The sequence below is a fragment of the Plodia interpunctella genome, chromosome 23 (assembly GCF_027563975.2).
Source record: "Plodia interpunctella isolate USDA-ARS_2022_Savannah chromosome 23, ilPloInte3.2, whole genome shotgun sequence".
Lineage (NCBI taxonomy): Eukaryota > Metazoa > Arthropoda > Insecta > Lepidoptera > Pyralidae > Plodia > Plodia interpunctella.
This window is the reverse complement of record NC_071316.1, coordinates 1,374,310-1,399,668: the sequence shown is the minus strand read 5'-3', so window position 1 is coordinate 1,399,668 and position 25,359 is coordinate 1,374,310. Positions and strand designations below refer to the sequence as shown.

At 35.6% G+C, this 25,359-nt stretch overlaps 1 protein-coding gene across 4 annotated transcripts in view; it reads left to right on the top strand.

Moving 5' to 3' along the window:
• LOC128680243 (uncharacterized protein) overlaps window positions 1-25,035 on the top strand; it is a 32,808-nt gene extending 7,773 nt beyond the window's left edge. The window contains exons 1-14 of one of the 4 annotated variants that reach the window (XM_053763268.2): window positions 9,227-9,503; window positions 11,830-11,930; window positions 12,248-12,393; window positions 12,508-12,652; window positions 13,035-13,200; window positions 13,431-13,579; window positions 14,034-14,125; window positions 14,589-14,737; window positions 15,189-15,301; window positions 17,010-17,107; window positions 17,356-17,562; window positions 18,397-18,570; window positions 18,840-19,023; window positions 22,828-25,035. In XM_053763268.2, coding sequence (XP_053619243.1) covers window positions 11,843-11,930; window positions 12,248-12,393; window positions 12,508-12,652; window positions 13,035-13,200; window positions 13,431-13,579; window positions 14,034-14,125; window positions 14,589-14,737; window positions 15,189-15,301; window positions 17,010-17,107; window positions 17,356-17,562; window positions 18,397-18,570; window positions 18,840-18,989 — 1,677 coding nt within the window. In that variant the 5' untranslated portion in view covers window positions 9,227-9,503; window positions 11,830-11,842 and the 3' untranslated portion in view covers window positions 18,990-19,023; window positions 22,828-25,035. Of the gene's footprint in view, window positions 1-9,226; window positions 9,504-11,829; window positions 11,931-12,247; window positions 12,394-12,507; window positions 12,653-13,034; window positions 13,201-13,430; window positions 13,580-14,033; window positions 14,126-14,588; window positions 14,738-15,188; window positions 15,302-17,009; window positions 17,108-17,355; window positions 17,563-18,396; window positions 18,571-18,805; window positions 19,024-22,827 lie in introns of those variants that run through there. The other 3 variants (XM_053763269.2, XM_053763267.2, XM_053763270.2) reach the window with 3 other exon arrangements.
• The last annotated feature ends 324 nt before the right edge of the window (window positions 25,036-25,359 follow it).

Sequence of the window (25,359 nt, the reverse complement as noted above, 5' to 3'; positions counted from 1 at the left end):
GAACGCGTTACTGATTTCCGGCCAAGAGTCTAATAAAGACTAATATAGGTCGATTAGTGCGGTTTAATGAACCATAGATTCAGAGAAGAACGAATTAAGTTCATTAGATTCTCAGTAGACTCTCTCTGAACTCGATTTAATATACACTTGCCGTAAGTTAAATACTTTTATCTGCTGCCATTTTATAAATGCTCGTAAACACGTCACGATAATCTCAAGTCCGAGACCTTAGCCAATAAGAGTGCAATAAGCCGCTCGTATTGGCGAACAGATAACAACAATATGAACTTGACCCCAAAATATCCAGTTTAAGTGGACCTGCTCCCATATGACATCACGTTGTCAATTGTCGCTATTAATTATTAAATTGTGAATAAATGGTACATTAATTTTTGTTGTTAACGAAGGTTAAAATTATTGTTTCTGCAATATATTCCTGAGTGAAGTGGTGGTTGAGAGGGAAAAACATCCTTTTTCTTTTTTTCGAGTACCTAAGTATGTGTTAAATTTTATTCAAGTCAAAATGTAAAACGATCCAAACTTTTGTTTATACAATAATAACTCAATGTTTATACAATACAAAGTTACAAATGTTTAATCAACATTGATGTTACTACAGACTTACTGAATTGGTTCTTTCACTAGTTGTGCACATCCACTAGCTATGAGTGATTCCGTGAAAAGGGACGCGAAATATAACTCACATTTTATTAGGGCAATGCGCTTGCGGTATTGGCATAGTACCTGTGGACTGAACCTCATTGGAACAGTATTAAATCTTGCTCGAATTTATCATAAACTGAGAGGTACCAGTGTTTTATCAATTATTATTCGGTTGAAACAAAATGGCCTGCAACAGTTAGCTAATGTTTTTGTAGTCCTAGCCTCGACCGGTTGGTCACTAACGATCGAGGAAACCAGTCGATGTCCTCAGAGGCTCAGACAAAATAGGAAGTCGTTTGTCAGCCCGTTTAGATATGTGCCAAGATTCCTGGAACATCTACATTTATTTTCTTGCCTTGCAAAGATTAAATACAATTATTTACAATTGATGTAAATATATTTATTTGAAATGGCCATATGAACTCTAAAATCAAAGCAACTGCAGTATATCATAATGTAACTGTATATTTTGTGTAATATTATATTAAATAAAGTTTATTTCATTACAATAACAATTTAGTATACCCGTAAATGCACAGTGGTAAAATCATTCATTAATCAAAATAAAAACTCATTTTAAAAATAAATTTATAACGAAAGTATAAATAAATAAATATTTCGTTGTTTTGTCAAACAGACTTGATTTGAGCAGAGCAATATTGTTCTGACGGAAGTCAATTTCTGACGATATTTGCTGTATAAAGACAAGATATGGATAGGAATAGAAAAAAGTGAAATAAGGACTGTTTGTATGACGATTTATTCAAATAAAATCTGATGAAGAAATCTCCCAAGACCGATCGGAAGAGTTTGTGAAGGAAGATGACGTCACAGTTGTTAAACACGCAAAAAAAATACAATATAGGAAATAGGCCATTTTTATGCAGTGTTAACACGACAAGACTGATCCATTCAAATTCTACTGCAACAATAACGCAAATAATAAAAGTATTATTTCCGTTAAATTTACATTCGCATTGCATAAAATCGACCGCAGAAATATTTCTCGCACTGGGGTGAGTAATTCATTAGCGATGAAAGAGCGTTTGTGAGATGCTAATGGACAGTCGATGGCCTCATCGCCATCTTGGATCGCTTCGAAATTCAAATTTTATTAGCTCCATGTTTTGCCTATAATAATATATATTCCAGCGAATGATTGTGGATTCTATAATAGATCCCTTATAAAGCCATAATTCTTACCAATGCTATGTTAAAGCGGTATTTATGCGGAATATTGATTGTTGTGATTATATTATATGTGTGTTTTCGGATTTTGTGCATTTAAAATAGTATATAGTTGGACCACTGTTGGACTGAAGAAACCATATTTTTACAGGAACTGTTATTGACTAAACCTTGATCCAGCCAAATCCAAATAAATACTCGTATGAGTATTGAACGAGTATTTAATATTAGCAACATTTATATAATAACAGTCGTATAAGCCACTTCCATTAAGGTAAGAATAGATACATATTTTAAAAGTTTTGCACTTAATTCCTAGGAATTAAGTGTTTGACTGGACTTTTGCAGCCGACCGTACCTACATACATACATCCTACTAATATTATACATGCGAAAATATGTGAGGATGTACAGTACACTACCTGTGTGATGTGTGTTACTCGTTCACGCAAAATCTAGCAATGTACGAATCCGCAAAATTTTGGCAAACTGTTCGACGACCGTGTGAAGCCGGCATAACAGCAATGCCTTGGGCGTTTATTTTTATTTGATAAGAAAGACCGCGAACGGGGAGTGAAAGAGAGGCATGTGCGAAAATAAACGAAAACAAAGGAGTCGAATGGATGATGTCATGCTGTAAGACGAATAGCGGTCAAGGGTGCATCGGCGGATTCTGCGGTTAACTTGTGTTGGATAAGACCGTCTGTTCATGGAGACTGTGAAGTGATAAAGTGACTCAAACTGAATTCTTTATAGACATTTTTCGAGGAAAAGATACCGATTGACCGTCTGCTCAGTATTATTTTTCATTTGAATTGGTTTCTGTGCTAGTGCCCAAAGTACCTGTATTAGATACTTAGACTTAGACTTGAATTACTATTTTTGTTTCCTTCTCAAGTTACACACTATTTTCTTATTTGTACTTACCTATATTTTATATTGTATTCTGCGAGCTGGATACGATTCGGGTATAGAATTTTTTTTCCACACAAATAGGTACTTAGGTATTTAAAAATCGAACTGCAGCAAATCAGGAGTTCTAGTTTTAAAACTTTGAGTTTTCGTGGATCAAAATAACAACAGATTATATTCATAATGGCCAGTAGTAACAAAAAAAAATATATAAATATCGCGTGCTTTCTAAATCTATAAAATAGGTATACCGTATTGAATTTTGACCTTAGTACAGTTCACCGCATGTCAAGTTAGTTACCCTACATGAAACTCCATGTGAAGTCAATAGTGACTAATTTGCAATGATTTTAAATAGACTCATTCATTTTGCTCCCATATTGCATATACATTGCATATCATAAATTGCTATGCAAATGCTATTCTCTTATCAGACCAACAAGCCCTGTTATGTTATGTAATACTGTTAAGTTGTTTAGTTAAGTCATGTTAATACTGTTAAGTCATCTTATATATGAGTAACCAGATTTTGCCCTCGGCTTCGCCTGCGTGAGTATCCCATACGTATTTTTTCGGGGGCGAATTTTACTTCCTATACTTCCAGCTATTCAAGTTTAGGTCTTCCTTTTGAACATTATAATTTAATTTTTAAGTTATTGTTACTTGTTAAGTTATGTACACAGATTTACTATACACAGTTTTCAAGGTCTATTTTAATAAAACTCATTATGTAAATTGATACCTTTGCCTTATACAATCGTTATGTAACACTTGTCATGTCAATTTGTATGAAAATGTTATATGTCTTTAAAATATTGATAGGTACGAGTACCTACATCTATTGTAGCTTATTGATCTAATTTAGTTAAAAAAAAACTAAATGCGACTGTGATCTGCAGCCTTCCTAACGTAGGCAATTAAAACAGAATTATGACTGATACATAGTGCACGATATTATGTAGCCTGCCCTAATCCATAAATATAAGAATATCACCCCTAATCCAACCAATCCTATCGAATTCGGCTCAATTCAACAATCGAATTGTTCTAATCTAATTAAAACTTTATTACATTGTAATTTGAAACAAAAAAACAATGCTTTAAGTAAGTAGTATCTAATTTTTACAAAAATATTTTTGACATATTTACAAGCTTTTATTGTTGTCAGAAAGATCTTATTGCATTCAATGTGTGACAAAAATGTCATATCCGTGTGTGAAGTAAACCGTTGACGAGTTCCCTCGTTGGGAACAAAAGTCCTACGTGTTCTCGTTGACTTACAAGATTCTACCTGAGATTGGAAGTTAAATAGGTAAAAGCTTTTGAAGATTACTACTCCTGAGAATAATTTTATAACCCAGCTTGGCGTAAAGAATGTAAATACACTATACTAACCATCAACATTATAATCTTGCGTAGGCGCAGTAGTGAATGGGTGACGTAACGTGCGCCCACGCATAAAGCCTTATGGAGGCTTGTGTCAGGCGGTGACATACTATGGTAATGCTGATAATATGGATATATTATGGTGACATTGGGACAACCGCACCGTTAGATAGTGTTTTTAACCCCCGACGCAAATAGAGGGGTGTTATAAGTTTGACCGTTAAGTGTATCTGTCTGTGTACGTGGCACCTTGGTGGCACCTTAGCTCATCAACGGGTGAAACGATTTGGATACGGTCTTTTTATTTGATAGCTGATTTTTATGCGATGGTTCTTAGATATGTTTAATCAAAATCGGTTCAGCCGTTCAAAAGTAGCGAAGTGAGTGAGTATTGAAAGTAGTTTTTTTTTAATTTGTCAATAAATAAACTTGTTTACTGCACAAGCAAATAGAGATGCGGTCTATGGATGTACGCTATGTAATACTAAGGGCATGACACACGCATTGCCGGTTCCGACTAAATCTTTTGCCCTTTTTGCTGAACTACATGTTGTAGACTAATTAGTGGTTATTTTGCTGATAGTCGCTGGCTACGAACTATTTCTGAGCTCATACAGTGTTGACGTGAATGCTCGAATATTGTATAGTTTGTATGAGAGAAGACCTACCACAAATCATACAAACACTACGTTACTAACGCCCATATGCTGTCTCTTTTTCGCTACAACTTTTTAACGGATTTTCATGAAACATGGCTCAAGAACACTCGGGATAAATTTATCTAAATATGACGCAAAAAACTAAACGTAAATCGGTACATCCGTTTGGGAGCTACGATGCCACAGACAGACACGTTAAACTTATAACACCCCTCTTTTTGCCTCGGGGGTTAAAATAAAGAGAACGTATGGACGCAATGACGTGCCACGAATTTTATGTTTTATAGTAGCCTCTCAGTTATAATAACGCACCATTCCATATAGGACTGGACGGAGGGTATATAGATAAAGTTGTATGACACGTGTCACAAGAGATCGTGCCTATAATACAAACATCCCACCATCTATACATAGGTACAATAAAACTGTAAGTGGGCTATGTCAGTCAGTACATATATTATGAGATCTTAAAGAAAAATAAATATAAATAAATAAATTGGGACAAATCACACAGATTGAGCTAGACCCAAAGTAAGTTCGAGACTGGTGTTATGGGATACTAACTCAACGATGCTATATTTTATAACAAATACATCCAAGACCCGAGCCAATCAGAAAATATCATTTTCCATCATGACCCGACCGGGGATCGAACCCGGGACCTCTCGGTTCAGAGGCAAGCACTACCACTGCGCCACCGAGGCCATTGTCGTCAATATGGGGGTCGTTGTGGGACTAATAGAAACCAAAACAATTATTTTTTATTTTTCTCTGTCTGTATGTTTGTTCGCTAATCACGTTGTATACATATGGTCTAACTTAAAATCTGGTATATGTTTCATCGCGATACGTTGCTTAGAACCCGAGATGTTGACGATAATAAGTTATGAGCGGACGCACGAATTAAACGCGGGCGAAGGCTCGGGCAAAAGCTAGTGTGACACATATTTATTCCTTACAGCAACGGACCAATTTATTATTAAGATTCGTGCATCTCCTATACTAATGACTGGTGCACTATTTGCATACAAATGTATGCTATCTGTGGTGCTATTAATAAGGCCGTCCTTTTGTATAGCTGCCTTTTCATTCCACTTTTATTATACTCATTCTTTATGCCAGCTCCACATTGTCGCCGAACTGTAAGTGAACACATGCCGACGCGAAAACATTGCGTATTTTATATGAGAGCTTATATTTATCGCAATGAAAAACCAGCAATGTATAGCGAACCCGCCAAAGTTTGGCGAATTGTTAATAATTTATAATTGTAATTCTCATAAGTATCATGTATATAATATATATTTTATTGCAACCTAAGTATATACTCAAAATCTCATCTCAATAATGTTATAGGTATTAAGTTTCTTGCAAGTAAAATTTCAACTACTTCCGCTTGTGCTACATAGTAAAATATGCCTTGTAGCAGTATCCATGACAATGCAATGTTATGACAAGCATAACTTAATGGTGCATCCAGGATCAGCACCCAATGAGGGAACTCCTCGGCAGTCTATATACTATTTCACTTGGACCAAAGTCCAGGAAACGTGTCTACTACGCGGACACAACAATAATGTGCCTAAAATTATACTTTTGTGAAATACTTATTTTAGATAGTAACTGTTTCTTATCGTTTCCTTTTCTTCACGATGACGTCTTCGTGTCGAAGTCAAATGCCCATAAAAAGGTGCCCAAATCATTACCAATATTTATTTCAACAAAGGTGTGTGCACGTACAATTCACAACCTCACCACATAACCAATCCTTCACGCCTACTCGAAAGTTTTAAGAAACTATACCTTAAAACCATGTGATAAGAGCTAAAACCAATTATTTTCGTTTATTAATAGCTGTGGTACCTGTAATTTGTTCAAACACTGATCTGAAAATGAAGAAAATACAGAAGTGGAGCCACTAACATTGCGCTGCCTGAATAAATACACTGTCGTCTAAAAGTTTGCCTCAACTGGCAAATTCAGCATACACTGCCAGTTTTTTCTTGCGGTAACAAAAACCTCGGTAATATATAAACTACGCGATGTAGTACGTTGATTTACATTACAGTCGTCGGAATTCTGTGAATCTCCCATGATTTGTCCACATATATAAATTTATTTATTTAATTTATAATATCCCTACTTACTTGTATTTAAAAGTCTGTTTTAAAAAAATAATGTAGTATTTTTCGTAATAACTTAATAATTTGCATATACAATTACAAATACGATTGAAAAATAATGATTAGTTTGTACCAATCGTTTTAGAGACCACGGGGGATTTTGGGTATGGAAACAAAATAAATTATCAATGAATTGGATCGACGTATTACTTTGAGTGGATGTGATCGTCGTTCCGGTTCATATCTGATTTGAAAAGATTTCTTTAGCCATCCAATGGGGCAATGAGCCAGGTATTACATTGTGGACCTTTACACTGGACATGAGACGAGACTGTCTTTTTTACTGGTTTTTGTTTTCTTTTTGACAATTTGTAATTCGTGCCACAACTGTACTATAGTTATTTTGCTTCTAAAAATAACTGCGACAGTCAGGCCCACTTCAAAGAGTTGTCCTAATTATTAATATTAACGCGGAGCAGTGTTCGTTAGGGCCTGGAGTAGACGCGGTCTGTTAAATTTCTATAGAATTAGAAAGAATTCGCTTTGATGATTTGATTATGGCTAATTTGATAAATTCAATATGAAAAAAATCATTGAAATCTCCAAACGGACCGAGATAATGTCTGTATTTTAGGAAGCTGTAAATTCAGTCTGTCTGTCACACTTTCGCGGCTAAACTGCTTGGGTCGGGGTGGGTCGATTTTGAAGGAGTTCAAATATCGTCTCTTAACTTCTCAAACGCAGTGAATTTTATTGAGGGTGCTGAGTCACAGGCGCAGTGATGACACAGTCACACCAAACTAGTCACGTTCAGAGAAATAATTCCTAGAAAAGTTATATGTTCGTCTTTTGTGTTTTTATCCCTAAGTACTCTTATTTTTGGACAGTTTAGTCAAGCACAGTTAGGTACAGTTCAATGTTCAATCTAATGGGGCTCAACATCGGGTTCAATCAACATTAATAATTTAAACCTCCGGATGGTACTTTGTTCAAAGGCTTATAAATTGCTATCCAACAAGGAAACGCAGCTAGCGTTATGGGTACTTTTGAACCGGGTACAATTCGGGGTGGCATTTTTGATTGACAATGCAATTATTTATGTTTTATTTTCTTTTAAAAAATAAAAAAAATATTTTAAAAAAATTTAAACTAAGTAGCCGTTGTCCGCAGCTCCACCCGCGGCAAAATTTATCGGGGCGTTTGTCATACAAACCCCCCTCATTCACGGTCTCTAGGGGATGAAAATTTGAAAAAAGTAGCCAATGTTTGAGCTCAGGTTATAGGTATATGTAACACATTTCACCAAAATCGATTTAGCGGTTTAGCCGTGAAATAAAAACATACCGAATTTTATATAATAATAGAATACATGTGAGAGATATTTTTATTTTCAATGTTGATTCTATTTCAACAAAAAAAATAACAGAATACTTTATTTAACACCCCTTTTTATCACGGGGGCAAAAAGGGGTCGAGTTAACCTGTTGAGGTAATGCATCACTCTCCAGAGGGCGTGTGTCGTTATGATTTGCATCATTGAGCCCAAATTACTCCCTAAGGGGGTACATCTGAATGAGTAGTCAACTTTGACCAGCTTGACTAGGCTGGCTTACCTCGGAGCGATTGACCCCACGAGGACAGCTAAATAATTTGTTCTTATGCGTGTCGACGAAAAAACTTTGATAGCGCGATTCAGGATTTTGTAGTTTACAACAAAAATAAAATTATTGTTTTTATTTTTTTTTTAATATATGAGTTAGGGTTTTTTTTGCTGAGCAATATTATGCATTATGGACTAATAAAAAAGATAAATAATAATCAATGTTTTGCAACATTGACGGGATTTGAACTTGGGACCCTTGGAATACACGATGAAATTGAAATCAAGTAATATGATTTTAGTGTTATGCAAAAAGCAGTACCAAAATTGGGGTCGAGGTAATCATAGCCTCGGAGTAGTGAGAGGGTACTAAGTACCACTCCCAAGGTACTTGGTACCATTTTGAGCCACAGGGGCATGTAATCTCCGAGCCAAATTAGATCAGCTTGGCCTACTGATTTACTTCGAGACTGTGGACCCAAGGGATTTAAAAAAATAATTTATTATCTACTTTGGTCAAAGAAAACTTTGATGGCGTGATTTGGAGTAGATCAGCCTATTGGTTCCTTTTTAAGTAAGGAGCTGTTTGGTAAATAGATTTTGTACCCTCAAAAATATTTGTACTTATCCTAAGTATGCCACATACCCGCAATATTGTAACTTGATTGTTTTAGTTTATCAGTGACCAGTGACAGTGATGATATAGCCTTTAAAATAATTAAATACTTAATTGGAAATGATGGAAAATGGGTTTTGTGTGCAAAATATTACCCATTCATTCCATTACTTCATTAGCGATTCCTTTTATGTGTACAAGGAAGGAAGTTTTTTTAGAATTCATTGAATGTCTGTGATAAAATTAAGACTACAAAATGGCGTATAGGAAATCCTTTTATTAACATAATATGGTGATTTGTTTTCGTTGTCAGTTGGTAGACAGATTGAAGATGTGTGGCGCCGGCGCATTACGCGGTAGGTGGTGGTTTATTTCAAAAAGAAGTGATTAAAAATTCTATTAACTAGAGGTGTGTTGTGTTGTCTTTGTCATAGGAATTTAAACATCAATTGATAATCAAATCATCTTGAAACCTTGGCCTTTATCACTAGATCTGTTGTCTAAAACATTGCGACAAGTATCCCAACTGGGGGGTTACCATGAAACATAAAACACGGAGCACGTCATTGCGTCTACAATTTCTCTCTTTTTTTTTTACTCAATGCGTACACGATATGAGAAAAAGAGACAGCTAATGGAAAGCACACACAAATACACCTCGTAAGTGTGTTTGTATATTTCGTGGTAGGCCTTCTGGGTCTAGAGACATAAGTAAATAGTGTCACTAACTGAAAAACGGATCTAATCAGAATGCTACTTCTCAATCGCAGATTTCATGATAGCCTATAAATGTAATTTTACAACCGGCCGTCTGCCTGACGCCTACCCTTCTTGCTACCATTGCTTACATGACGACAATAAAAGCTTGTGACAAAAATTAAACCATCTGTTTACGTACAGACAACAGCACATCAAGCTACCCTGCATGAATTTAGAGCGGCGCGGTAATAGCGGCGAGTTTGCAATGAATTTGGGTAGGTTGATGTGCTGTTGACTATACGTCGTCGGGGGGAAAAACTCGATTATTCGCAGTCGATAACCAAGTAGGCGTATACCCATAAAGAATGCACGTTTATCCTTGCTGCCAAATTAGGTGGTTCTCACTGTGTCAGGGCCAACTTAAATGCCAAGTCTTACGAAACTGTCCTGTTTTACAGATTACTACAACACTAGCTTTCGCCCACGACTTTCTACGTGTTAATGGTACTTGTAATGTAATGCTAATTTATCTTAGAAACTCGATCGCCTTACATTACCTATCAAATGCAAAATATTTAGTTGTGACACTGTTCATTAATAAACCGTTTTTTATTTACCTTTTTTTCGTTTAAAACAGTCCCGACTTAATCCCAAAGAGGGTGACGTCGGACAGGCGTCCGGTCGAAAAAATCACAGCAAAATCTACAAAATTGTTTTTTTCTGTGATGAAATTACACCGGGCCTCGTGGCTCCACAGTTCCGAATGTAACCGGGAACCTGCGAGTTTGGGAGAGACCCCTTCCATTCAATCACCTCTAGCACAGATTAGGTATAAAACTTCCAGTACAGATAACCTTCATAAAACCCTACAGGTTACCCCTGTAGTACCTAGTTTCGAGTCCAAACACTCACGCAATCCAAGCTATCACATATCAACGTGCTATATTATCTGTGAAGCTTCCCACGCACCTGCGCACGAGTCCGGTTTCACCGCCAAATATGGCGTCTTATCTAAATCTAGACATTAGATTCGATGTCGAGTATCTAAGACTTGAAGCTTGGGAAGAGAAAATAAATAATATCCTACTAATATTATAAATGCGAAAGTTTGTGAGGATGTGTGTATGTTTGTTAGTCTTTCACGCAAAATCTACTGGACCGATATGATGAAATTTGGCACACGGGCAGAATATAACCTGGAATAACTAATAGGGTATTTTTTATCCCGACATTCCCAAGGGAGTGAAGCCCCGGGGCGCAGCTAATGTTTAATAAATCACTTTTCCGAGAAATAAACTATTTATTTAGTAAAAGACTACACGTATTTTTTGCTCGTGGCAAGTGTGCACAAATACGGGAGTTTATGGAGTGGTCCTATTCTAAGGCGGGAGCCAGTGACGGATTAACACAATTGCCACCTGTAGGTAATTTTGCCGCCCCACATCGGGGAGGCACAAGAGCTGCTATTTCGACCAGTAAGTAGTTAGGGAAATCGCGCTAACTAATTTCAACACTCTTTAACGAAAGTTATCATATCATTCGTTCGCACCGCAATCGAAATATACCAAACAAATATACGTAGTATAAAAACGTCAAATTCCTCGAAAGATTATGTGGTCGTCTCAATCTGCCGTCCTTGGCTCTAGCCTATTCAGCTCATTGGTAAATCTGCCAGTGGCGGGAGCACACACCACAATTAATGGAATATCTGGGCGAAATAAAAAAATATATTTTGACCATAATTTATTTATTTATGGTCAAAATGGCAGTTTTAAATATTATTATTTTGTTGTTTATTTCTCAGAGTGGCTGTATTTATTTTTTAATTTTATGGAATGACTATTGCCGAGAAAACAATGTGTAAAAATAAGAAAAGTATTACTATGTTCTTTCAGCGCATTTTGAACTAATAGTAGGCGATTATATTTTGGCGCCTTTTTTGCCACCGTCTAAAATATTACTGTAAATATTTAATTGTTACAGATAGAAGGGCGAGATGGCGACCAAGTCGTATAGCAAGCAGAAAGAGTATAAAGAGTACTCAAGCAGTAGGAGCAATGCGCCCTACACCGACGAACAATTCGGTGAGAAATTCAATTTCTTATTGTTGCAACAAAGTCTTAGGGGACGCAGAACGAACCAGAGTACTTAGGCGCTCAACACTGAACAATTCCGTAAAAAGTATTTCAGTAGTATAAGCAATGTCGCGCCCTAAACAAACGAATAATTACTTACGTGATAACTTCAAATTCTTAAAGTTGCATCCATGTCATATAATAAGCAAAATTATTGTAAACTTCAAATATATTTTTTTAACTAAAGTTTTTACGTCTTGCCGACGTAACAATGAGAAATATGACTAGAATAAACTAATAATTTTACATTTAAATCTCTATTGCAGATATGATAAAATCCGAACTACTCCCGAAAGGCAGCAAGCTAGACTCTCTGGGCCGCGGGGCGGGCTCTCGGGAGTACCACTACGAGTACAAGGAGGAGAAACACCCTTCAGGGAAGTACGACAGGAAGGACCTCCACACTGTCGAGGTAAATAAACATTTGTTGTTTCTATCACGAAAACCGAAGCACAAGTTAAAGAAATCTCTGTAATCAAAATTCATTATTCTTACTTACAGTTCGCTCATTCATTCACAATTCCAGGAATACACTATCCCAGCTCACCCCGTGCCAAAAGCAGAAAGCAGCTCATATTACTACGAGCGAGAGGAGCGTGACCTTCCAGTCTTGAATGGTAGCTCAGGCACCAGGACTTACAATTACGAGACTGTTTCCAGTTCCAATCCAGGTGAGTTGAACCAGCTGGTAGGCAAGCAAGCAACAAGACAAAAAAATCTTTCAATAATGCCAGGATGAACTGGTTAATTCTCATATGTTTTAAGTGTTTTGCTAATTTATTTTGTTTTATTTTTATGTACATAGCACTACTCATTGCCGATAGTTTGTAGAGGATAAGTTTATTATCATTGGTTTAGATTTAGCCTGTGTAGTTTTGATTTTTGAATGCTTTGACGCGAAGAAGGATATTAAGTAACATAAAGATTGAGTTCGTTAAGGTCTTTCTAAATTAATATTGCGTCAATTATGATAAAATGATAATAAAAAAAGGAGTCAAGCAGGAGTAGTTTAAAATAGAGTATATTATCTTGAATTAGTCAAATGTTTATCAGGTTACTCCCGAGTTAAAAGCTCCAAGGTGACCAAAGATCTGACTCAGAATGTAGAAGAGCTGGACTCTCTATTGGACGACCTCCAGAAAGACCAGGAGCGACAGTTGTACAAAAGTGGCTACACTTCCGACACGGCTGAGAGCTCCTCATTCGACTACAAAAGGGGGTAAGTCCCGATAAAGCAATTTCATATCATTCCTGATCTTGAAGTTATTCATCCATGATTTTTCGAGTGACGAGAAGCCAAGATTACAATTTCCCTGTAGTAGGTACATGTGTAATATAACAAAAATAAGTAAATGATGATGATCCTTTGTACTTATTTTAATAAATAAATATTATATTTACACTGTTATGTTATTAACATAAAATAATAAATAATTGAATTGTGTCTAGGACCCCAGTGAAAGCCCCGTCAAGCGGGTACTCCACTCTCAAGCGCGAGGAGAGAGTGGAGAGCTCATCATGGGGCTCCAGCCCCCCGCCCCCCACCGTCACCCGCGCCGCGGAGATGAGGCAGGAGATGTATAGAGAGGAGAAGACAGGTATGGGAGATATATGGGTCTGTTTTTATGATTTTTATTCGATATGTCTAAGATAGCATCCTTAAGAGTCTAGCCGGTGAAGGGAGCAAACCACAAATAAACATTATGAGATAATTTTCACACACAGTTTAAATAGCATTCAGCCTGTGAGGAACTGTACCTAATAATGGGTATTATTGTATCTAAGTTTGAGACATACAATTGATTGATTGACTTTAGAAGAAAGTCGTAGAAGCTATTCTTTTTGCAAGACGAAACAAGGAAATATTTAATACATGTCTTTGCTTAAAAGTCTACTTAGATTACTTAGCTTTACCGAGTATGCACTATATTTGTTGCCATTTCTTATACCGACGATAGTTGGTATTTGCCCAGCAGTGGGTCCTGATAGCTAAATGAAATAAGTTATATAGTAAAATCCACACTATTATCACTAAGTTACTTTTATTTCCAGAGTCCCGCGTGGTCCCGTCCCAGCTATCCCCGGCGGTCCCGCAGCCTGTCCCGCCCACGATCTGCAACCAGTGCCACCACACCACATCTACGGTGAGTTTTTCATCATTTATCACATCATTCAATATACGAAGTGTTTTGTGAAAATGCCGGTTTCATTAAATTACTTTCATTGATGATATCATGATGGTGATAAATTGTTGCTGGCACTTGCTGGCAGTGTGGTTGGGCATAATTAAACACTGGGGGCTACCTAAATAAAACACGTACCACGTCATTGCGTCTACGTTCGCTTTTTATTTTATACACGATGCTTTAACTGAACTTGATAACTGTTGCTCCACGAACTTAAAAATTCTATTGACAGATCCTACATACTTTTTTTTAATCGGTTCGAAAGTTATCGCGTTAAACATGCATACATAAAATGTATTTTTGCCCCAAGTTGATTTGTATTTTGGCAACAAGTTACTATAGTTTTAAGAACATTATTTAAAGCTTACTCAGTACTCAGTTGGAAATGAAGAATTTTATAGTTTGTTCTCCGTGTATCCAGCTGTCCCGCTCTAGCACGCCCATGAACAAAGTGACGACGACGGTGAAGACGTACACGTACGAGGTGCCGGCCGACCGCGACCCCACCTCCGTGCCCATCCCCGCCGCTGCCGAGCACCGCTCCTACGTCACCAACGAGAATTTCACCACGTGTGTATAATTTCGAGGGTTTTCTTCTCATTGTGTTAAGGGATTTCAAATTCAAATTCAAAATTCTTTATACCATTTAGGATGATATACATCACTCATTGACGTTTTTCTCCATGGATGTCAATCAACAAATGTAGGTCTTATAGGGAATCAGTCGGCAACGGCCCCTTTACTGATGTGTCAGTCGCTATCTGTCAATACGGTCAGGTCATTGGGTTGAGAAAGCGCCACAAAAGATGGAGGGGTATTATAGGTTTAACGTATATCTGTGTATGTCTCTGTTCTTAGCATCCTGGCAGTTAAACGGCTGAACCGATTTTGGTCTAGGATTTTTGTTTTTATTCATGAGCATTTTCAAAATCGACACACCAAAACCATTTGCCGACTAGTAATCTATATCAAAGAAAATAAAAATTTTATTGTTGAGATAAAAATATCTATACATTTACAGAAGCACCACAAACCACACGTCGGCCGCCGCCCCCTCCCCGTCGCTGGGTTGCCAGTACTGCTCCCACTGTAACAACCGAGTAAGGGAGTACCGACACGTCACCACTACTGATGGTGAGTATTGATAAAAATACATATTACCCATACTACAATATTATAAATTCAAAAACCTTTATGTCAGTTTATGTGTCATGATTTTACTCCTAAATCGCTGGGCTAATTTCGATAAAATTTGGAAATCGAGACCTGGGGTCAACCGTGAACGTAACTCCGGACAACAACTTGTAATATCAAAAATGAGAAAATGTGTTTGTTTGTCCTTTTTTCACGTCAAAACGGAGCATTATATTGAGGTGATTTTTAGTGTGGAGATAGTTGGAGGGCTAAAGAGTAAATGTGCGAGGCTATATTTTGCTGCGGACGATGTCGCGGGCAAGATCTATTAATAATAGTAATAAAATAGTCGAGCCCTATAAGACTGCAACAATGAGAATTTCGAAGCAATTAAGAATTTCTCATGAGTGCAATTTCTCAAATAAAATCTTTCTAATCTAACGTACAGTTCTAGAATTACACAAAAACGGTTTTAATATAATTTAATTTAGTAGTTAGTTTTGTATAATCTATAATCTATTTAAATAAAAGCGAAAAACATTCACTTACTCATCACGAAATCTCTGAAACTACTAGGCATATTAATATGAAATCCGACAGCTAAACAGGTTGTGACTAAAAGACGATTTAAAAAATCAATTTCCTAAGTAAGAGGTTTAGAGTTCGCACTGATCTGTCATTGACACATATACGTCAATGTCTAGTGACAGGACGATTCCCGCCACTTTGGCTGACAGGCGAACGGGACCGCTGCCGGAGGGCTAACCAATAGTTTATATTAAATTCGTGTGTAATACCTAGTTACTGAATAAAGGTTTTGCAGTAATAATATGTGATATATTTATTGATAGTTCCACAAGAGGGTTGAACGCGGGCTGAGTAGCGGCCAAAAGCTAGTACTAATTTTATAAATATGAAAGTTTGTGAGGGTTTATGTTTGTTACTCTTTCACGCAAAATCTAGAATGAATTTTTTTTTCATACAAATTTGGGTATAATATATTTTTAAGTTATTGTGTACCCAATAGGTTAGCTGACAAATTTTGGTTTTGATGACTATTCTAAGGCCCTTATATCATTAGAAACACCAGTGAAAAAACTACTGTGATAATGACAAAAATAATATCACACATTTTTGACTCGTCCAAACGCTCCATACTAAATGACACGAACAAGTGACGTCACAACGTGCTAAAATGTTCGCGAAGAAACATGTTTGTTCGACAGCTACATTACGTTTATGGCGAAACTTCTTAATAAAAGTTGTTACAAAATTTTTTTTTTTTTTATGGTCGAGTTTGTTTTCATAATTACATACTTTTTGAAAATGGACTTTCCAACCAATTTTAAATCTTCGTAAATGATACAGCTGTATTGTTACAGTCTATGAATTATCATAATGATCCTAAATGTATATCTATTTTACTTAGATTATACATGTTTTTAGGGTTCCGTACCTCTAAAGGTAAAAACGGAACCCTTATAGGATCACTTCGTTGTCTGTCTGTCCGTCTGGCAAGATCCTTTTTTCTCAGGAACGCGTAAAGGTATCAAGTTGAAATTTATATACAATTCTATTACCTTGAAATTCAAATCATTTATTCACAAATTATACCTTCACAATCACTTTTTCTCGACAATTTTTATATATTAAATAGTTATTTCTCACAAGCTACAAACTACTACCTACCTTGTCAACTGTCCTATAGCAGAGCACACGAACGAGCGGATGGTGTACCCGTCCCCAGCGAACGAAACTAAGCTGGTCCCCGCCAACTCGCCGCCGCACAACGGACACGGCCCATATGTGAGTGGGACTTTATCTATTTACCTATACATATAAAACTCTTCCCTTACTGAGTGACTGACTGACAGACAACGCACAGCTGAAACTGCTGGGCGTAGAAAGCTGAAATTTGGTGAAGAGGTTCCTAGGACAGTGTAGGGGAGCACTAAGAAGGGATTTCCTGAAATTCCCACGGGAAACGGATTTTTACTCACATAGGAAGTAGTGGTTAAAAGTTAGTTTAATTATATATAGCTTTTTAATTACAGGGTCCAACATCATACAAGTACAGCGAGACAACCTACTCCTCCCACAACACGACGCAGCGTTTCCCGCCCTCTTCCTCCCCCGCCCCCTCCCCGGGCCCGCACTCCCTCCCCTCGGCCGCCCCCTTCCCGCGCCCCACCACCCCCTCCCCCGGCAACCAGCAGCCGCCCAAGAAGTTAGATGACCTGTTGGCCGACTTTCCTGAAGCTGTAAGTATTAAATTACATTGGTTTTTTTTTATTTCAGCTTTGACTGGATAGTCTTAATAATAACCGCCCGGTTATTATTAAGATTATCCGATCAAAAAACAGTGAAAATACATATAAAACTAAGAAAGAGGGGTAAATGTTTAAATACATGTGTATGTTTATGGTTGAATTTCATTATGTTACAGCTACACAGGTAAAACTTATGAAAAGTTTAAAAATTTAATAATAGCAATAGGTTGAAATAATTAATAAGTAAAATTAATTACAAGTCTTACATACCTCATAATTAAAAAAAAATGTAATTCTAAAATATTAAATAGGTGGGTCATCACTTTTATATCATCTCATATTTAAAAAATGTATGTTCATAACATTTAATTATTATTAAGAACAAGTGTTTTATATATTATAATCTCTTTTTTTTTAAATAAATGTTCTTAATAGTTTTTTTGGTATGTATTCTATCGTTGCTTTCAACCTGTAAGAATGTATATTTATTTACATTACAACATCCATCATTACAGAAAAACTTAAATATTAAAAAATAGAAAAAATGTGGACCATAAATAAGTTATTTTGATGACCTCGGTGGCGCAGTGGTTTCTTGCCACTGAACTGAGAGGTCCCGGGTTCGATCCCCGGTCGAGTCATGATGGAAAATGATCTTTTTCTGATTGGCCCGGGTCTTGGATGTTTATCTATATATGTATTTGTTATAAAATATAGTATTGTTGAGTTAGTATCCCATAACACAAGTCTCGAACTTACTTTGGGGCTAGCTCAATCTGTATGATTTGTCCTAATATATTTATTTATTTGTCATAACATTTCCAGCGTTTCCCCACCGAGTCAGAAGGCGCAGTGCGGCAGCGCACGACGGAGGTGTCCCGCGCGAGTGCGGGCGCCGCAACGCGGGGCTCCAGCAACAATGTGTCGGGGCCGGCTGTGTACTACCCGCCGGGGCACACGCCCTTCCAGAAGAAGGAGGTCGCTGGGTATCAAGCTAGTGTGAGTATTGCATTCCAGACTTCTTCTTGAGTTCACTAAAAATGTCTAAAGTCATCACAATTGTACAAAACATTTGTGATGACTTTAGATATTTTTAGCTTACAAGTATAAGTTATTTCTAAGATACAGTCGGATTTTTTGTTTTTTTTTACAATATTTACTTGTTTACTGTGAAATAAATAGTACATATTACGGACTGTTACTCTGCCACACATTTTTTAAATAGTTATTGTAGTGTGGCCAGAAAGTATAATGCGACACAAACGCAGGCGCTGCAGGGCGGAGGGGCGTGGGCCTCGGGCCGCGGTGTGTATGAACACGAGGCCGGCGCGCGCAGCAAGGAGAAACATTCGGAGAAGAAAACTGCTGTCCCTGTCTGTCTGCCGCTGTGCTGCGCCATGCCCTGCGTTATCTTGTAATTTATACAATTATCTACATAATCTTGTAATTTGTCAAATCAAATCAAATCAAATCAAATCATTTATTCAGAAATTAGGCCTTCACAGGCACTTTTTCACGTCATAATCTAAATTAAATGATACTAAGCTACAAACTACTAGCATTTCGGAACGACCACTGCTGAGAAGAAATGCCGAAAGAAACTCATTCAAACAGTGTTGGTCCCTATTATGCCAGAAGGGCTTACCATTTTTTATATATAAATTTATGTATAATTTTTTTGTTATAATTTTTTATCAGTAATATAACATTAAGTACATAATAAAGTACATGGTCAAAAGGTATACTGAAACATATTATGATTGTGATCAAGTGCTGATGAAAGGAAAATATATATATACTTATATATATATGTATAATTAACCAAACAAAAAAAAAACTTTTAATAAAAGATCGAGCTGACCAGTTCCCCCGGCAGCACCCGTTCACGAGTTGACGTGTGAGTGACATTGTGACAGAGTGACATCGCGAAGCTCAACCACAATAGAGGGAACCTCCCGACCCGATCCACGATGCCGCTACCGGTTTGACCATTTGAATGTGCATGACATATTCGATCTCCATAATCTAACATAATAGATACCTATGTTACTTTCAGACACTTGGAGATCACAAATCACGTATATGTTTTACAATAAATGTCAAAATATATGTAATAAACATGTCAAGAAAATATATAAATAATAATAAAAAATAAAAAAAAATTAAAATCAAGTGTGAGAGGTGGAAGTTTTAGGAAGGTTCCAAGGTTTTTTATCATTTAAATAGTCGCTAATCGTGTAATAAGCATTAGCCATTAAAGCATTTTTAATATATGATTTAAATTTTGGCATTGGCAAGTTAATAGCCTCTACAGGGAGTTTATTGAACAATTTAACACTTTGACCCACGAAAGACCGCCTAACCTTTTTAAGTCGGAATCTGTTCATACAAAGTTTATGCCTATTACGAGTGACTACACTGTTAACATCGCTCAATGTTTTATACAGGTGTAAGTTAGATTTAACAAAAATAAGTACGTCGAAGATGTACTGAGATGCAACAGTCATAATATTTATCGATTTGAATAATTCTCGCAAGGAATCCCGTGGCTTAAGCCCATAAATAAAACGAATTGCTCGTTTCTGTAAAACAAAAATTTTTCCTATGTCAGCTGCATTACCCCATAACAATAATCCGTAGGACATTATGCTATGAAAGTAGCTGTAATACACGAGCCTAGCTGTTTCGATGTTTGTACACTGTCTGATCCTTCTCACTGCAAAAGCTGCCGAACTAAGTTTTTTGGCCGTGATTTCAATATGTTTATCCCACTTAAACTTACTATCCACAGTAATGCCCAAGAACTTGGCACTGTGTACCCATTCTAATACTTTACCATTAACTACTAAAGGAATATCAAGTTGGGGTGCGTTTGAAAGAGAGAACTTAATACACTTGGTCTTGTCTGTGTTTAAAGCCAGGTTATTAGTTGTAAACCATTCAAGCACAAGTGACATAATGTTGCTTACATTGTTATAATTTCTACTTTTTCTATCAACTTTAAACAGTAGTGACGTGTCGTCAGCAAATAAAATTACATCACACAATTGTTGGGCAAGACAAGGAAGATCATTTATATAAACTAGAAATAGAAAAGGACCAATAATGGAGCCTTGAGGCACGCCCATGTGCACAGGAGCGCTGTTAGAGGCTGCTCTATTAATTTCTACTTTCTGAGTTCTATTGTCTAAGTAAGAAGATAGTACATCAAGGGCCGCTCCAGTGACACCATAGAATTTAAGCTTATTTTTCAGTATGTTGTGGTCGACACAGTCAAAAGCTTTTGAAAGGTCACAAAATACACCTATAACATCCTGTCCGGCTTCCCAAGCATCATTGATAATTCCAACTAGAGTGGCTGCTGCATCAGTAGTGGAACGACCTTTAGTGAAACCGAATTGACTATTGTGTAATATTTTGTTTATGTTAAAATAAGAAACTAATTGAGTTAAAATTAGCTTTTCAAAAATTTTACTTAATGCAGGTAGAATAGAAATGGGTCTGTAATTAGTGGGATCGTTTTTAGCGCCCTGTTTGAAAAGAGGTATAATTTTGCTGATTTTCATGAGGTCAGGGAAAACTCCATCTGAGATGCAATTATTGAATATAATAGTTAAGTGGGGAGCAATCAGATCAATAATAGTGCTAAGCACTGAGACAGATATACCCCACAGATCCTCTGTATTTTTCATGTTGAGTGCTTTGTAAGCAGATAATAATTCTTCAGGAGAAATATGTCTAAATCGGAAGGTAGATTTAGGATCTGAGGCATTTCTTTTTAATAAATCATCTGCAGCACTGGGACAAGACGAAAGGGAGCCCGTAATATTTTTAGAAATATTGGCAAAGAAGTTATTGAATTCGTTGGCCACTTCGTCATTTGAATTAATGGTTTTATCACCAACTTTTAAAGAAATATTGTTGTCGCGTGGGTTAAACTTGCCGGTTTCTTTATTAATGATTGACCAAGCTGTTTTGATTTTGTCATTAGAATTTTTTATTTTATAAGTTAAATATAAAGATTTTGCTGTTGAACATACCTTTTTAAAAGTTTTAGAGTAACGTTTAACATATGATATAAATTCCGCATTAAAATTATACTGTTTTTGACCATAAAGTTCATACAACTTGTTTCTGCTAATATAAATACCATTTGTAGCCCAATCGCAAAATTTAAGTTTCACTTTATTATTAAAGGTCTTAAGAGGAAAAGTTTTTTTGAATTCTGTTTCCACTGTATTAAAAATCTTATTATAATGTTCATTAGGATTTTTAGTTAAATCTAATTCAGGCAATTTCTTATTTATGGTTTCGCGAAAACGCATTTTGCGGTACTTAGTTAACGGCCTACGGATTACAGGAGCGGAGATAAGGTTAGACTCTTCGTTACGAATAAGTGACACTTGTTGGCCCAGGTGGTCAGACCCCAGACAGGCGAACAGCTTTCCTTCAGAAACAGTACAATCACAGAAAATATTATCTATACATTTGGCTGAGGTCGAGGTTATCCTAGTGGGTTCAAAGAATGTGTGCTTTAAATTAAATGAATCGAGCAAATTTTTAAAGCCATTGCTTTCAGAACATGAAATCAAAATGTCTATATTAAAATCACCACATAAAACTATGTGCTTATTGCTGGAGGTAACTCGCCTGAGGGCTTCCTCTAAAACATCTAAAAGAGTTTCATAACAGGCTGTAGGAGGTCTGTAAGCACAAATAATAATGTATTTATCCAACTCTACACAGGAAAGTTCTATTTTGCATTCAACTGACAACCGTACTATGTCTTTCCTTTCTTTATGCTTATAATTTCTATTAATTAAAATTAAGGACCCTCCGTGTTCAGAACTTTGTCTTAGGAATGTACTTCCTACTATATATTTATTTGGAAAAGCTAATTTAATTTCATTTTTAAAAAAATGTTCTGTAACACAAAAAATATCAACCTCTCTATGTTCCAAGAATAAACAAATTTCATTATATTTGCTGGTGAAACCCTGTATATTTTGATGAACAAGGTTTATAAAAGAAGGTTTCACCTCTGTCTTATTACCTAGTTTAAAACTAAATTATTAGTACTAGTACTAATATCTGGTGACTTCGTTATATTTGATATAACGGGTCTATAAATATTGTATGCTAAAAGTTTAGCAATAGTCGACTTATGTCTATGGGGCAGGTACACAGTACCATTGTTGTAAAAGCAGTTATTAATATATTTATTTAAATCTAAAATATAAATAAGTATATATTTGTAAGTATATATTCGGTTAGGTTCAAAACATTTTAAGTCAATTTCAGCTTTGACCGGGTAATCTTGAGTCAACAATGCCATAAGATAGAGAAAAGGTGTGCGTGGAAAATATGAGATATTTTCAAATGTATAAAAGTCTTGTTAAAACTTCACACTTTTAAAAGTAATAAAAAAATATGTAATTTTAAAAAAATTGTATATTATTATTTTTTATAAAAGATTGTCTACAGAAAGCTCAAAATACGCTGAAAAATCTGATAAATGTGCCAATATTTTTAATTTAAGCAAAACTAGGTGCTTTTTTTGTTAAATTGTTTTGGAAGTTAATTGTGTATCTTATCGACTTATTTAACACCCCTTTTTTTAGTAAAATTCCTACAATGTTTTTCTTATTTATAGAAGAGTAAGCAATCGCCATTCCGTGCCATTTTTAATTAGTTTCAATACTTTTTATTGTTGAGACAGTATTTGATAACTTGAAAGTCATGGATGCAGATTGTTCATGGAATAAAAATAATTTCATTTTATGATCTACTTTGACCGGTTAAAGTTGTTTATAGTCAAAGTTAGAATATATCTTATATAACAGCTCATTTAATTTTAACTCTGTATCCATTTTATTGGTATGTAATGTGATAATTCTTGCGGAGTAACTTAATAATATTTAACAGTGAATCTCAAACGCGATACTTTATGTACCATATTGATATTAGATCTGATATTTTTTTTTAATTTTGTAACGCATCTACTAACCACCGTGCCATTAATTATGATATTATATAAAATTATTACTGTGTAAAGAATTGTAATATTAATAAAGATTAACTGGTAAACGTGTTTTTTATTTTAACCCTCTAGTTCGATCTTAAGAAACTAAATATATCGTCAGTAATTACTCGTCGCACGCTAGAGCCACCTCACAATTTAATCCATTTATTTCTTAGAAAAAATTAAAAAGTAATTTAACAGATAATGACACACAATATGAAGAATTTTAGTTTTTTTATAATACAATTCCTTTTAATTGGCCATCGTTTTCGATTTAGTCAATTGTATGTGACAATGGAAAACTTTATATACTTACCTAATACTTTCTACTGAAAATCTTTATCTAGTGTGGCATATTTTTTTTTCTATTTTCGCTAAGAAATATAAGAATTTAATAAAAGTATGACGTGGCGTGGAATTTAATGACAGTATCAAATATATTTTTGAGTGCAATAAACTTTAAACAAATAACCTCATTTACACAAGCCCAAAATAAAACGTGTCAGACAAAACAAAGCTCTTAAACGCTCGCATTCCGTAAGGCGTCGAAATAAAAATACGAGATCGTAATAAAAACACATATATTTTGCTTTTATATTTTACCAAAACGTTGGATCGAGTCCAAAAGGCAGTCTGCGGCCGTCACTCTAGACTAACAAGCTCTGCGGGTCTCCGCTTACGATAAGGCCTGTTGGTTCTACGCCTTGTTCAGTGGATCTGTCTTTCAACAAAAGAGAGCTAACGAAATTTACAACTGTTAAAACTAAACAATATGTTGATGCAAACTATTTGATCGAAGAGAATAATACTTGTCAGAACTTTACATTGACAGAACGGCACGAAACATACTTTAGCTTATAGTATGATTTAACTTTTTTATAACAGTGTTTAGAACAACGACTCAAATTGTTGTGAAAATTGTGTATTTATTATCTTCGATCAAATATACAAAGTGTGCGTTGTGGGTAAAACAATCGCATTGCAAAATTAAAGCGCAGAAGCTCTGTGTATTTAACAATTATTTACTTACAAACGAAACAATTTCTCAGTATTTATCCATTGATAAAACAGTAACATAATCTGAACCAATGTTGCATGTTTTTGGACTAAACAAAAACGAATAAGAAATACATAGATCCATTCGGGACGCAAATTCAATTGTTAACACTTTTGTACATTACTGGCACATTTTTATTTAAATAAAATATATGTTTAGAAAGACTTTACACAAACCGGTTCATAAAAGAGACGTCAAATCTCGAACTATATCCAAAAAATGAAGATATTATGAAAGTTTTGTCAAATTAACTGAGATTTGTTTGTATGATAAAAATATTACTTTGGTAGACAAGTCGATATCCTCTTAAAACCATACAAAACTAACAACGCACCCGTGGTTTGACCACGTTATAACCAATCAACGAAAAAAAAAAAAAAACAAAGTCACAAATTGCCACAATATGACAATTCGATACTAAAAGATATGTTCTGAATATTTATATTTTTTGTACAAAATTGATATTAACTTCATCTAATTACATTTAAATAATAATCATTTCGATCTAAATATTATAAAAATTAATTTTATACGACGATATAGCATTTGTACTAAAATATATTTTAAAGTTGATATCATAATATGATGCCGATCTTTACAATATTATAGACAAGATAAAACTACATATAACAATGGTGGTAAATTGGACATTTGCAGACAATTTTATGATATCAACTTTAATTGAGCAAAATATCATCTTAATTCAGTA